The sequence below is a fragment of the Phaseolus vulgaris genome, chromosome 2 (assembly GCF_051622355.1).
Source record: "Phaseolus vulgaris cultivar YP4 chromosome 2, ASM5162235v1, whole genome shotgun sequence".
NCBI lineage: Eukaryota > Viridiplantae > Streptophyta > Magnoliopsida > Fabales > Fabaceae > Phaseolus > Phaseolus vulgaris.
This window is the reverse complement of record NC_143499.1, coordinates 33,910,923-33,925,009: the sequence shown is the minus strand read 5'-3', so window position 1 is coordinate 33,925,009 and position 14,087 is coordinate 33,910,923. Positions and strand designations below refer to the sequence as shown.

The 14,087-nt window shown below is 34.0% G+C and overlaps 1 protein-coding gene and 1 long non-coding RNA gene across 7 annotated transcripts; both read left to right on the top strand.

Annotated features, from left to right (window-relative positions):
- The first annotated feature begins 1,023 nt into the window (after positions 1 to 1,023).
- Positions 1,024 to 5,171, top strand: LOC137811573 (Protein kinase superfamily protein). 6 transcript variants are annotated; one of them, XR_011081103.1, is made up of 9 exons: positions 1,087 to 1,237; positions 1,447 to 3,239; positions 3,673 to 3,808; positions 3,943 to 4,031; positions 4,111 to 4,133; positions 4,217 to 4,328; positions 4,410 to 4,516; positions 4,682 to 4,848; positions 4,919 to 5,171. XR_011081103.1 is itself a non-coding variant. In XM_068613364.1 (7 exons), the coding sequence occupies exons 2-7, from the start codon at positions 1,534 to 1,536 to the stop codon at positions 4,779 to 4,781; spliced, it is 2,250 nt and encodes a 749-aa protein (XP_068469465.1). In that variant the 5' UTR covers positions 1,057 to 1,237; positions 1,447 to 1,533; the 3' UTR covers positions 4,782 to 5,171. The 6 variants fall into 6 exon arrangements, 2 of the variants coding, with proteins under 2 accessions (XP_068469464.1, XP_068469465.1); XR_011081099.1 differs by lacking the exon at positions 4,111 to 4,133 and having other exon boundaries at positions 1,040 to 1,237; XR_011081101.1 differs by having other exon boundaries at positions 4,682 to 5,171.
- A 1,384-nt stretch (positions 5,172 to 6,555) lies between these two features.
- Positions 6,556 to 7,419, top strand: LOC150029125 (uncharacterized). The gene is made up of 2 exons (XR_016518664.1): positions 6,556 to 6,704; positions 7,143 to 7,419. It is a non-coding gene; the product is annotated as an uncharacterized LOC150029125 (long non-coding RNA).
- Positions 7,420 to 14,087: the final 6,668 nt, after the last annotated feature.

The following is a 14,087-nucleotide window of genomic DNA, read 5'->3' as shown; positions in this document are numbered from 1 at the left end:
TATATAATATATAATTTTGTATTATATCTAGCTTATGTAGATTTTCAAAAATAAATCAAATAAAAAATTAATTAACATATGAATATAAAACGTTAAAAATTGACAATCCATAATAAAAGAAATTATAAAACTAGATGGTGAAGAAAATAATAAAAGATATAATTTATCTACACGATAAAAAAAATGAACGCACTTTTAATATGTAAGGTCAAAGATAAAGCGAGTTATATTTTTTTTGCATAAATATAAGAAAAAAAAAAAACAAAGATGAGGGAAGGGAATGGAAAACAAGGAAAAAAGAAAGAGGAAATTCTTGAGAAGATACAAACACAATGAAATATAATCGATTGAGTAAAATTTTAAAAGTTAGTAAAAAATAAAAAATAAGAGAAAATAAAAACAAAAAAGTTGTAACAGAAACTCCATTAGTAATTAACTACAAATCACCAAAAATATATTAAATAAATATAGATGTATAAACAAACTAACAAGTTTATTATTATAAATTTTGGAAACCTAACTTTTTTATATAAAGAGATAGTAGATTTAATATTTTTAAAACGTATAAATAACTAACAATAATATCATAACACAATTTATATATAGTAAATTTAAAATAAAAATTATATTAAAAATATGTATTTATTACATTTTTAGTTGTATAAAATAATACTCCTTTCATGTTGTCTATAATAACATTAATTTTGTTTACACATTTTATTTTTTAATATATCCTTAATCTATATAACACCATTTTATTTATTTTTTCTATTTCATTTCCTCTTTCAAATAATCCTCAACTAATCTTCTCACAATCCTTTTCAATTTTTTCTTTGTAACTTCAAATTCTGTTTTCTTTCCACACGATATTGTTTTTGGGTTTTTTTTTTCCAAGAGATGAGCAATGAATGGGATGTATTTACGCTAAAACTAATAAAATACTTAGGTTAAAACATTGTATTATAATATTTTAAAGCTAATAAAATAGTTATGTTAAAACATTGTGTTATAATATTTTGTTTTAAAACATTTGGGAAAAAGGAGTCTCGAGATAATATCCAGTTTTTTTGTCACCCTGTTTTCTTTAGGGCCCAATTTTCTTTGTACGCGAAGGGTCGCTCTCTTTTTCTCTCTTTTCTCTTCTCTTCACAGCCGCACCGCATCGCATCGCATCGCTTATTCGATTGCGTTGCCTCTCTGGGGCTTTCTCTTTTAATATCCAAATTCATCATCATCGGTAAGCCTTTTCAATCTCTATAAAATTCTTCAACGCCTCTTCCTAAATTTCTAGGGTTTCGATACCAATCCTCTTTTTGCCTTCTTACTTTATTTCAACTCATAATTTTTCTATATCACCTTCTTTCGTCATCTCCAATTGCCTTCAGATCTCTCACGCTTTCTTCTTTAGTTTTGAAATTCCACGGATTTGCTGTTTTTTGGGTTTAGGGTTCCGTAAAAAAAAAAATACGAAGTCGTTCCGAAGGGGGATTAGGGTTTCCCTTGTAATTTACGCATATAGGTAGCCAGAGATATATGGCGGCTGGGAGACATGGCGGTTACCGCGAAAACGAGTTCAGAGAGCGCGAATCGAAACTCGAAGGTTCTAGACGCGGGTTCGCCAATTCGAAAGAGGATTACGATCGTGTTAGGAATGGTGGCGGTGATGTTGTGAGGGGTGGGTCCAGGGACAGGGTTAGGGTGAGGCAGAGGGATATTAAGGAGAGGGAAGGTGTTAATGGTGGTTACCGATCATCTTCGAGTAGGAGTGACTCTGGTAGTAGTGGCCTTGGTCCTCGCCGGTGTGGTTTCTCTGTCAAGGCAATGGATAGAGAGCCTGGTGAGCTTTCCAGTGAGAGTGGGTCTGATGATGCTATTGAATCAGAATCGGGTGCGAAAGACTCCGAGGTTGCCATGTTGGAAGAAAAAAGAACCCGATCTCCACCGGTGCCGGAGAGGAAAAGAAAATTCTCGCCCATTGTGTGGGATCAGGATGACAAAGATGTCAGTGAGTCATCCAAAGTTAGGGTTTCTGCCTCTACAGTGGTGACAGCAGCTCTTCCTCCTCCTCCTCCATTGCCAAAGGCGTTCCTCCATCAGTCACAGTCACAGTCACCAAATGCTGCAAATGGTGGGGTTGAAATACATCCTGTCAATAACAAGGAGACCGAGGATCTCCAGATGAATGCAGCATCTAAGATTACCCTGCCCTCTCCTTCAGGTTTGCATTCATCACCTCCGAAAGGGAGGTGGGGTAATGATCAGGAGGAAGCTGAGCATTTAGAAGGTGAAGTTTATGTTCCAGCTCGCAATATATCGTCTTCAAGATGGGCAGCTGGAGATAACTCTCCTGGTGATGAGGGTGAGATCCTCAATGATGAGGAAATGCCCAAACGGAGGAGGAAGGTGTCTCCTGAGTTCTTGGATGGCAGACTAAGGAACAAGTTATTGAGCCCTGTGGAATCCAAGATAGAAGGGATTGAAGGAGCTAGAGCCAGATCATCTGAATCTGAAGAAAGAGGTGTCCGTGGGAGAACCTCCAGCAGTGATGATCATCCTGGTATCGAGTCAGAGAAGGATGACTTCATGGAGGTTGATCCTCAAGGTGGGAAAAGTGAAACCAGTGTCAGTCACTCGGACACGGAATATGAAGATGAAGATGATGGTCGGGAGACTCCGGAACCTCTTTCTCCACCTCAAAGAACTGTCAACATGCTTCAGGGTTGTAGAAGTGTTGATGAGTTTGAGAGACTTAACAAGATAGATGAAGGAACATATGGTGTTGTATATAGGGCTAGGGATAAAAAGACTGGAGAAATTGTAGCATTGAAGAAGGTCAAGATGGAGAAGGAAAAAGAGGGCTTCCCACTGACTTCTCTTAGGGAAATAAACATTCTTCTTTCTTTTCACCACCCATCCATAGTTGATGTTAAAGAAGTAGTGGTAGGAAGTAGCCTTGATAGCATTTTCATGGTCATGGAATATATGGAGCATGACCTTAAAGGACTAATGGAAGCAATGAAGCAACCTTTCAGCCAGAGTGAAGTGAAGTGCTTGATGATCCAGCTTTTAGAAGGTGTGAAGTATCTTCATGACAACTGGGTGCTTCATAGGGATTTAAAGACATCAAATCTGCTTCTAAATAATAGAGGTGAGCTCAAAATTTGTGATTTTGGCTTGGCTCGTCAGTATGGGAGTCCTTTAAAGCCATATACACACCTGGTGGTTACTCTTTGGTACAGGTAAATGCTAATCTGCTTATATATGCAATTTGATTTTCTCTCTTTTTCTCTGTATGTGTCTATTTACATCATAGGATATTTGGTATTACATTCTTAGGTATAGTTAGTTAACTGTTTTCATGAATTTGTGAACCATGTAGTAATGTTTGTCATGTCAAATGGTTGTAATAAAACTAATATTTGTTTAAAGCTATTATTATTATTATTATGCAACAAAGTAGCCTCATTGCCTTATAGTTGCAACTTTAGGTCAATATTTGCGTGCTTATCCATCCTTTTTTATGCAGCATTAATACTTTTACATGAGTGCATGCTCTGTCATCACACTGGGTGTTTCACTTGTTGCACTTGCCTTCACATCTCAATATGTGTTTGGCTACATCTCTTGCCGAGATGAAGTCATTTACCTAATTGTTGTCCATATGTTTCTCAGGGCACCTGAACTTCTTCTGGGATCAAAACAGTATTCAACAGCCATAGACATGTGGTCTCTAGGTTGTATAATGGCTGAGCTATTATCTAAGGAACCACTGTTTAATGGGAGAACGGAGTTTGATCAACTTGACAAGGTATGGTAATGTTATTTTCTTTTCATCAGATATATTCTTGCATCATTTTTCTATTTCCTTGTAACATGTGGTGTCTTGCACTTAATTACTTGGTGGTTGTTTTAGACTTTTGATTTCTGTTATTCTACTTGTAGATTTTTCGGATTCTAGGCACCCCTAATGAAGCAATTTGGCCTGGTTTCTCGAAATTACCTGGAGTCAAGGTCAATTTTGTCAAACACCAGTAAGTGCTTACGATTTCCTTTATTTAGAAAGTTACTGTTTGATTATATTGTGCTTATGTTTTGCCACTGTTTTCCCAGGCTTCCAGCTTTGGGTGGTTCTGGTCTGACTATCTGGCCTTCCTTGGTGACTTGACTGTTGAACAACTTTTCTATTTTGTATTAACAGTTGGAATCTTCCTTTCAGGTACAACCTCCTGCGTAAAAAGTTTCCTGCCACATCATTCACGGGATCTCCTGTTCTTTCTGACTCAGGATTTGATCTGTTGAACAAGCTTCTAACATATGACCCCGAAAAGGTACAGTTTACATGAGCTACACGAATTAATTTGGTAATAAATATTTGTATGAATATTAAGATAAGACACTATTTTATGCAGAGGATCACTGCCGAAGCTGCTCTAAATCATGAGTGGTTCCGTGAGGTTCCTCTTCCCAAAAGTAAAGAATTCATGCCTACATTTCCTGCTCAACACGCTCAGGACAGGTATTTAACCTAATAGGAAATCCTGGAGCAATTTTTTTTATACCAAAAGCTGTACTTGACTGTTCTATATTCTCGACAGAGGAGGAAAGTTGTGGAAAATATTTTGAGTCTTTATCTACAATTTTTCAGTTTTGATAAGTTTTCATGATTTCTTCATGTGAATAGGCGTGTGCGGAGAATATACAAGAGTCCAGATCCTTTAGAAGAGCAGCGCAGGAAGGAGTTGCAGCAGGGTGAATCAGGGACTGGTGGAATTTTTGGCTAAGAATGGAGCTTGCTAAGGCTATGTCTCAATAGTTATTCTAACACTGCTGAATGTTTTAGTGTTCGAGGTGAGGGAATACACTAAATGGAAGTTGGAAGCATGTTTCTTAGACGATCACTCGTTCTGTTTTTTAACAGGAACTTATTGCTTTAGCGAAGATGTATTCTTTTACCTCCCTGGGAACCAGATTTATTTCAGGTTAACATTCTTGATGCTTGATCATTATATAGAAATGCATCTGGGACATAGCTTGCTGCTCAAGGTGTGACATTTGGCTTCTAAAATTAGGAATTGTCAGTGTCTGCTGAAACTTTGTAACATATTTCCATTGGCATATTTGTAAACAAATTTTATCTGGTTTTGAGTATTAAAGCTCTGGATTTTCTAGCAGCTATCTCTCTTCTCTCTATTTTAATATTCACATTGTGTTTGCAAGAAACGGTGGGTGTGAAGTGCAAGAGGACCTTCTGTGCATCTTTCCAAAGAAATTGGGTGACATTATGCATTAAAAGGTAATGCATTCCTTTGATATCTTGGATATTAAGGAATGTGGATATGTTTTATGTGTGAGACAGATAGTGTCTCTAGAATTTGAAGCTATTCTAGTACTTCAGCCGATTTTTAATGTATGTTTGTATTGTTTTTTGTGGTAGTGGGGTGTGTTGGCGATGATGGAGGGTTCAGAGTACTTAGTTCTGTTTTATTCATCTTAATATTGCTACCTGAACAAATTATTGGTCTGTATTATATAATTCAGCAATGGCATATTATGAATTATTCTCCCAAATTTAATTTTGTGGATGACATGATCTACTGTGAATTATTTTATCGTGGATGCGACAATTTTAAGTAGAATTAATCATCACTTTTTTTTTATTTGAAGTGGCTGTGACCTCTTATCTGAGGGCAATGACCAATTATCAGAAGGAAACATTCTATATTTTTATGGATCCGAAGTAATGTTATACAAGAATTTATTTGCTGTGATAGGTTAATGTTTCCAATTCTTGTATCTAAGTGAAATGAATTGCAAAAAATTTCATGGCCATGATGGAATATTTTTGCAATTAGCTCTGTTTATGAGCTTATTTATTTTTATTTGGACTTGTTAATACTGCCATAATAAAATTGAAAGACAGGTCTATACTTTTGTATCATTCCTATTGATTAGAAAATCACCCCCTAATATTGTTTTGTGATGTTTAACAACTGTGTTTGAAAACATTTGTGCTCTTGTTTTGAACAGGCACATTCTTGTGTTAATGACTTTTTTTTACACCAATTTTTGAGGCAAGACCAAATTGTCAATGAACAGTGATTAACGCTCCATAAATTTGCAACCAAGTTTTTTACTGGATGCTTATTACTGTGCCTATTTTCCCCCTTTTTAAACAGTTTATTTTCCATCTCTCTTCCCCATGACAAGGAAATAAACAACTAATTTTCAGCTTTGCATACCTCTAGTGTTTGCTCTCGTCAATTCAAGAAGTGGAAAGTTAGCAAAACAGTTATCTTATTATCATATGAATACAAGAATTTTTTATGATAGTTGTCTGCAAATGTCACTGCAGTATCAAGTATCAAAGCAAGCAGGTTGAGGAGGTTACCAGTATATCTTAAAGTATAGAACTTCAATTAGTTGTTCCTTCAGTCTCTCTAGAGGTACAAAGCAAAACTTGGTTTGTTATAATGTGTTTTTCCGTTTTGTCTTTATAGATTTTTAAGATCTGAATTATTTACTTTTACTGTGCTGTAATAATTTCTTAATTCTTAGTATCAATGATATGGTCCCCCTTGCCCATCCTTCTCCTAAAATGCGATGTGGTAGATTATAACATTGAATTATGCACTGACTGCCTCAGTGTTATGCCCAGTTTATGGTGAAATGTTTTGATTGAAGCATGTTTAGGAGCAAGTACTCAGGTGTGTTTTCTGAGAATTGGAGAAATTTATGTTAACTGAGATTTCTTAATATTCCAATTCCCATTAAAGTAGTCAACTTTATATTAACCAGTTTAACAATTCCCTGAATTTTTTACTCGGGCACACTACATTGTAGTAGTTTGAAAAGAATTTTGCAAGCGGTAATTTGATCTGATGGCCAACAGTTATTTTAGATTTCTTAATATTCCAATACCCATGAAAAGTACTTTACCGGGTTGAACAACAATTCCCCGCTTGTTTACATTCCTTGGTCATTGTTTTACTTATTTTTTCATTTGAACATTGTGGGTAGTTTTTTTCTCTTTTAAATTTCAATATAAGACGGAAACCTTTTACTATGCTTTCATGATTTCTGCAAGAATTGATGCATTTTTGCAATGCTTATAGTACAATTGATAATTCTATTAATTGGTACAGCTGGGAGATTGGGTTGCTAAGAGATGTAAAGCATCCACTTCCCTTTCAACATCATTTACTGGATTTCATCAATGGATGGCTAATGCTGTAAGCATAAGCTGTATTTTTTTTTTATATTTCAATTGGTAGAAGACAGTTTTTGATATGAAATATTAGGTTTGTTATTTAAGTGTGGATGGGTTTGTATTTCATAGTGGCCGTGTCCACAAATCATTTATATGTTGTGTAGAAGATCTTTTCTTAAATAAGATTTGGATTATGTCGAAGGATTGGAAAATGATCTGTGAATTAACAGTTCTCGTGGATCATCGGCTGGACTGGGTGTAAAGGTAGGGAAAGACCCAAGATCCACTCAAACTTGGGTGCTTCTCTGTACACATCGATGACATTGAACCTAAATCTTAGCGCATGACCTTGAATTTGGAGATGAATTCAAACATACACTAGGCATAGAAGCAATTCATTACATGCATATATATTGTTTTAGTTACTCTTCGAGGTTATTGTTTATCTATGTATATTGTTTGACATAGTAGAAGGCTTGAACTATTTTGGACTGGAGTGGGTAGTTGAATACACACTAGGCATACAGAGGCAATTCAGTACATGCACATATATTGTTTTATCGTGCCTATAGGTTTAGGGTTTCGTCTGTATGTGTTTTTTTTGCTGTGTCTGTAGGATGGAATACTTGAGTTTTTCTTGTGTCTAACTTGAAATTTTATGGGGTCAGGTGCCTAGGACCTTTTGTTTCAATTTAGTAAACTAAAATGCATAAAAAGTCATTGTACAATTAAAAGGATATAAAATCATGGTGGGTATATTTGTGACAAGTATACAACTTATGTATGATTTTACAATGTTGTAAATAGTTCGTAAGAATTTGAGAAAATGGAGCAGTAATCAAGAATTTATTTGATGAATGTTGCATGAATGGTCTTTTGAATTGTGAAACAAAAAATAAAAATTGCATGGAGTTGCCTTTGATATGTGGCAGGTAGAGAGAAATAAAAATTGCTTGAATAGTTTTGCCTTGTTAAAGGTAGAGAAAAATTGAGCAGGAAACGGGAACACAAAATAACATGGTTCACACAGCAAGAGTGGAAGTTAGGACTGCTAAGCACCTAGGGAAAAGGCCGAAAAAACGCAACGTCGGATGATGTATTCTATGGGATTTCCAACCCTCCCAATAAGTTAAGGTTTTGAATTTTGTTGATTTTCTAATAGATCCATTTCACCTTACAGGTAACCTAAACTATACTAAAAGGTTGAACCTCTAATTTTTCTTAATGTATATTGAAGTGTAATTGCTAACCTCTTGTCAAGGATTGGCGAACATTTTGGGTAATGGTAGATCTTGTATATCAAACTCCTTTTGTTGAGTTGCAGTTGATTTTTTTGGTTCAGTCAAATGAACTCTTAACTTAATTATTTAAGACACCTTTAAATCTGAACTCCGAATGAGATTATTAAAGTAAAACGTCTTGCTAACTATTATTTTAAGAATATCGGTTGTATCGAAATCCATAAGCGCTATAACAAACCATAGGAGAACGGTTCTAATGCATTCCTATAAAAACCATTTTGCTTTTATTTTTCTAATCAGTGTCTATAGAGCACTCAATAGCATTTGTTAAAAGTAAATTTATAATTCTATTAATGTTTTAAGCTGTCTTCTAGTTAGGGTTATTATATGAATATCTAAGATTTATTTTTGGGAGATAAATATCTGTTGTTTAAGACTAATGGAAAAGGACTTTGAGGACGGTTTGGTATTTGCAAATTGGATTCGGGTACAATTGAAATTAAATTAGAAGGAAATTAAGAGTACAGTAAAACTGTAATTCTAATCGTTTATACACTTTGTTTTATTCTAATTTTTTTAATTAGGCAAATAATAATTTCTATACATTGGTATTCATTATTAGCCTTCTGAATGATAAATGGACTCATGTCTATTATTATTTTTGATAGGGATATACTTAAGATTAACAATATTGGATATTATGCTATGTTAAATGGTTCTATCAAGTTAAAAAATAATTGTTTCACAATGTAGAATGTATCTGTAGATTTATTAATTCAATTTGAGCTAAAGTACAATTTACCACTAGATTTATTAATTAATTATTGAATTGTTAAGATGGATCGGTGGTAACCTGTAGAAACGTTTTTCGAACTTTCCCTTAAATTAAATCAAATAAAATTTACATATTTATCCCTGAAATCGCTTCTGATTCATTTGTCTTTTGGGAAGATGAGTTCATATTCGGCAACCAGTCAATGAACAAATGGTGTAGTATATAGGAACTAAACCTTTATACCGAAGCTGTTGCAGGAAGAGGGAATGCATATGAATTTGAAAAAGTGTACGAGTTTGTTTTACTTTACTTTGAACAATTGATTCTGAATCTTTTCTGATAACATAATATATCAAAATATCAATACAGCAATAATTACTGAAATAAAATTCTCCCCACGCATATTTTTTTTAAGAAACATTAAAGAAAATATAGTAAAAAAAACAGAAGACATAACACAAAAGATATACAAATTTTTAACGTAGGATAAAAATCACGAATTGTTTAGATAAAATGAATATAATTATTTTGATAAATAAAGGATATAAAAGAGTTGAGTTTCTGTATATAAGCAATTCATACAATTAGTTAAAGCAAAGCAAATAACATATTTAGAAACTTAGTCTATCAGCTTTTTCCATACAACGTATTTGCAACAAGAATTATAAGATTCTTTGATTCCTACATCTTTTTGGATCTTTCTTATTAGATTTATCTTACTTCTTGTGCTTGCATCTAATATTGGAGTGTCTAAACATATCACAATATGGTAAATAGTCTTAATATTCTTAACATAATTTATCTTTTCAAGTCGTAATCTAGGTCAAATTTATCTGATGAATGTCTTACGATTGAGAAGAGAGGATTGAGAGTTTTGAACTCTTAGCAAATTTAGAAAAATGCTCTTGCAGAAAAATATCTTTCCTTCAAGAGACTTTATCTTTATCTTTTCAGCATCTGTGTTTCTCTTTGAGCTTCTTATTTTAAAATCTAAAGCTTTAAATTTTTTTATCTTAATTTTAAATACTGCCAAAGATTTTGTTGTAGCTAGTAAAAATATCTTTATTAGACATAATTTTCACCATCTTCATCAAACGATGGATATGATAAGTTTGAAAAGAAAAGTTGGAGTTATTAATTCCTTATCCGCTGCAAATTTTTTTATCAGACATAGATTTTCATTGAAGTCTGAATTTTCCTATATGGCCATTAAAGTTTTCCTCTTAAATCTTTGCTTTTCTTCCAGTTTGGGGGCGTGGCTAGGTATTCTACACTCAGAGAAGATAACCAAAAAGTTATCTTTAACTCTTTTTTTTATGAAACTTTCCTATCTTTTGTTGGCGAGCACTGACTTTTTCGTTAATCATTTGCTTAAACTTTTTTGAGATGAGAGATATTTCTTCAGCAATTAAATTTTTTTGCCTTAACCTCATAAGTATTTTTTTTCTTATCTAAAGATTTCAAAGCTCCAACTTTCTTTCATTTACTTTCATATAATCTTGCATAAAGACCTTGTTCAAACAATGTAAATGCTTCTTTTGCTAGTTATCTTAGAGATGCATCTCGAGCATTCTCAAGATTTCTAAAAGCTCATCTCACATCTGCTTCTTTATTTGCCTCCTGAAAAGTGGTGGTCTTTGTCCTTAAATATAGGCACCAAAATTGATAGTTCAGTCCACAAAATAAATGTTACCTTTTAATAGAAGCACCATGTCTAAAGGATAGTTTTTCAACCATTTTCAAAAAAGATTTTAGGATCGAAAATTGAGTAACTTTCAAGAACTCAACTCTGACACCAATTGTTAGAATTAGTGACCAATTCTTAACATGATTCTTAACTTTTCAAAGCTATAGTTCAAAAGTATACAAAACCCAATCCACAATCACACCATCTTTCATGGTGAAAGACTCATATTAGCGTGTGAAGGTGATAACTTTCCTCAACTAAACATTTTCATTTACTTTTTGGTGTTCATTTTCAAGGAGTACCAAATATCCTTGACACTCTTCAATTTGCAAACCTTTTTATATTCGTTTTTTTACAAATCATAGATAAACATGTAAATTACTTTGTTGTTCAAATGCATCTGCTCAAACTTGTCTTGTATCCAATCCTCTTTTAGCACTTTAATGATAGTATCTCCTCGTATGAACTTGATGTACATCTTCATCATATCCTTCCAGTAGGGGTAGTCCTCCTTAGAAACGTTGATGGCTTTGTGAGGGATGCTACCTCAACGATTAGACACCCTTTTATGTCAGCCATGTGGATCTTCTTTGTAGTTGCAAACAAGCGTTTAACCCTTTAAAGGTTGAACTCTAATACCAACGGTGAGAATATGCCAAATATACAAGAAGGAAGGAAGGAATGAATTTTGCATTTATTTATTTTTTTAAAACTTTTCACAAAGCTTTGTCTATAAACACGAACAAAAAGAAGTTTCAGTTGGGAGATTTATTTGAGGAAGCTTGTTAGATGCAACTTCAAAAAGGCAAAAAGGATAGATACATTGTTGATTTATATTTTAAAAAAACTAGATTTTGCAAAACTTTCTTTCTTTGATTAGAAGTAAATAAATAAAATTCAATATAAAAGATAACAAATAAAGAGATTTACACAAGTTATTTTAATAATTCTTCTAACAAACCTAGATTGTGTCCAATTCTTGATCAACTCGATCAAGTTTTCACTAACTTTGCAAGATACAATTATTTTGGATTCAACCACTTTTGACTGAACTACACACATTCTTTGGACACAATCACTTTTGGCTAAGCACATGCAATGATATTGTTTTTAAAACAAATTATTTCTTGGATCTAAGTTTGAGATGAAAGACATGGGTGAAGCAAGTGTGATTCTAGGAGTTAAAATTATAAGAAAGGGAAATGGTATATTACTATCCCAAAAATAATACACTGAAAAACTTCTTAAGAAGTTTGGTTACTATGACTTTAAGCCAGTGAAAACCCCTTATGATGCTAACTCTAAATTTAAGAAGAACATAGAAGAATCTATTTCTCAAACTAAGCATGCCCAAATAATTGGAAGCTTATTGCATCTAATGAGCTTTTCTAGATCAGATATTGCTTATGCAGTAGGTACACTAAGTAGATACACTCAATGTCCTGGTTAGGATCATTAGGATGCGCTTGCGAGACTCATGAAATACTTGAGAGGTACAATGGATTATGCCATTGAGTATAGTAGATTTCTCGTTGTTCTAGAAGGGTACAATTATGCTAACTGGATCTCTGATTCAAATGAGATAAAATCCACTAGTGGTTATGTATTTACACTTGGGGTGGTGCAGTTACATGGAGATCAACCAGGCAAAATATTATTGCAAGACCAACAATGGAATCTAAGCTGTTGCTCTCGAAATGGAATCTGAGTGATTGAAAAACTTCTTAGCAAACATTAGGAATGAAATTATCTGTATCAATGCATTATTGCCAATCGAATAATAGCTATAACTAAAAATAAAACCTATAATGGAAAGAACAAACATATACAATTAAGACATAATTTAGTGAAGCAGTTGCTAAAGAGTGGAACAATTCTATTTACTATGTCAAGTCAAAACAAAATTTGGCAGATTCTCTGACAAAACCCCTAGGGAGAAAACTGATTTTAGAATCATCGAGGGGAATGAGACTTAAGCCACTTGCAAACAAACAAGTAATGGAAACCCGACCTTTGTGATTGGAGATCCCAGGAATAAGGTTCATTCCTATGGTGTGTGTGAAAGTGATAGATACTGCATTATCGAGATGATAAACTTTGTGGTTAAAACTCTAAGGTAAAAGAGTTTTAACAATTAACAAAGTTTTAATGATTTTCATATTCCTTATGGGTGATGTATGATTTGCAGCATACACTTGATGAAATTACCTATATGAGTTTCAAGTGGGGTCTCTTGCATGAGATCTTAGCGATATCTCAGCACTCATGAATACTGAATACGCACATGGCCAAGTAAGCGTAATACAATGATAACAAGTAATGTGGGGGTGTATTGTGACTGATAAACCTCTAACACATACTAAGTGTCTTGGTTCAGATAGCTTGTTATACCAACTACATTGTGTGTTAAGTTCATCAATCTAAGACTAGTTCATATAGCTTGCTATACCAGCTTTGATGCATTACATCTTATATGAACCCATGATTTTCTTGTTTGTATGTTTTATCTTTTGCAAATGTGGGGGATTGTTGGAACCCATCAGATATCGCTAAAGATATCAAAATAGAGTGGTGCGAAAATTAAGCAAGAGTTGCAAAGGTGACGCAGTGAACGTTCCTATCCCATTTCAAATCCAGGGGAGAGTTTTGCGGAACACGGAATCGAGAAATAAATGGAAGTTGGACGGTATCTCTGCAGTTTCGAGATGGTCCAGGTCTGGCGCCATCTAGATCAGGGGAGTGTCTTCCTCCTTTCTCGCAGGTCTTCCTCCATCTCCGACAGTTGCTCTGTTTCTGACGTCCAGGCCCATGGAGCGTGTCAGTAATCTAGGTTGTGAAAGTTGCATCAGATTTTTGTTCTTCTCCTTATATAAAAAGGGTTTCGTCCACATCACTCACAACTTCATTGCCTCTTCATCTTCTCACATTTTTTCCTCTCCCTCTCTTCCTCTTCACTCATTTTTATTCTTTTCTTTTACTTTCTAATTTTTTTGAGTTTGTTGGGTTCTTACCCTTTTAAGAGTAGCTTTTGCTAGTTCTGATTCTCAAAAAATTTCAATAAAATTTTGTTGTATCCTGAAAAACTTGCACAATACACTGCAAATAAGTCCTTATGAAAAGTGATAACTCACATATCAGAAAATCAACTTTGTTTGTGTTTTAAAACCTTACTAGTAT

What these genes read in the sequence shown, in the direction of transcription:
- LOC137811573 (XM_068613363.1), top strand. Translation starts at nt 1,534, where the DNA reads ATGGCGGCTGGGAGACATGGCGGTTACCGCGAAAACGAGTTCAGAGAG. An exon ending in GTCAATTTTGTCAAACACCA is followed by an intron (nt 4,032 to 4,216) that starts GTAAGTGCTTAC and finishes TCTTCCTTTCAG; the next exon opens with GTACAACCTCCTGCGTAAAA. An exon ending in TAACATATGACCCCGAAAAG is followed by an intron (nt 4,329 to 4,409) that starts GTACAGTTTACA and finishes TATTTTATGCAG; the next exon opens with AGGATCACTGCCGAAGCTGC.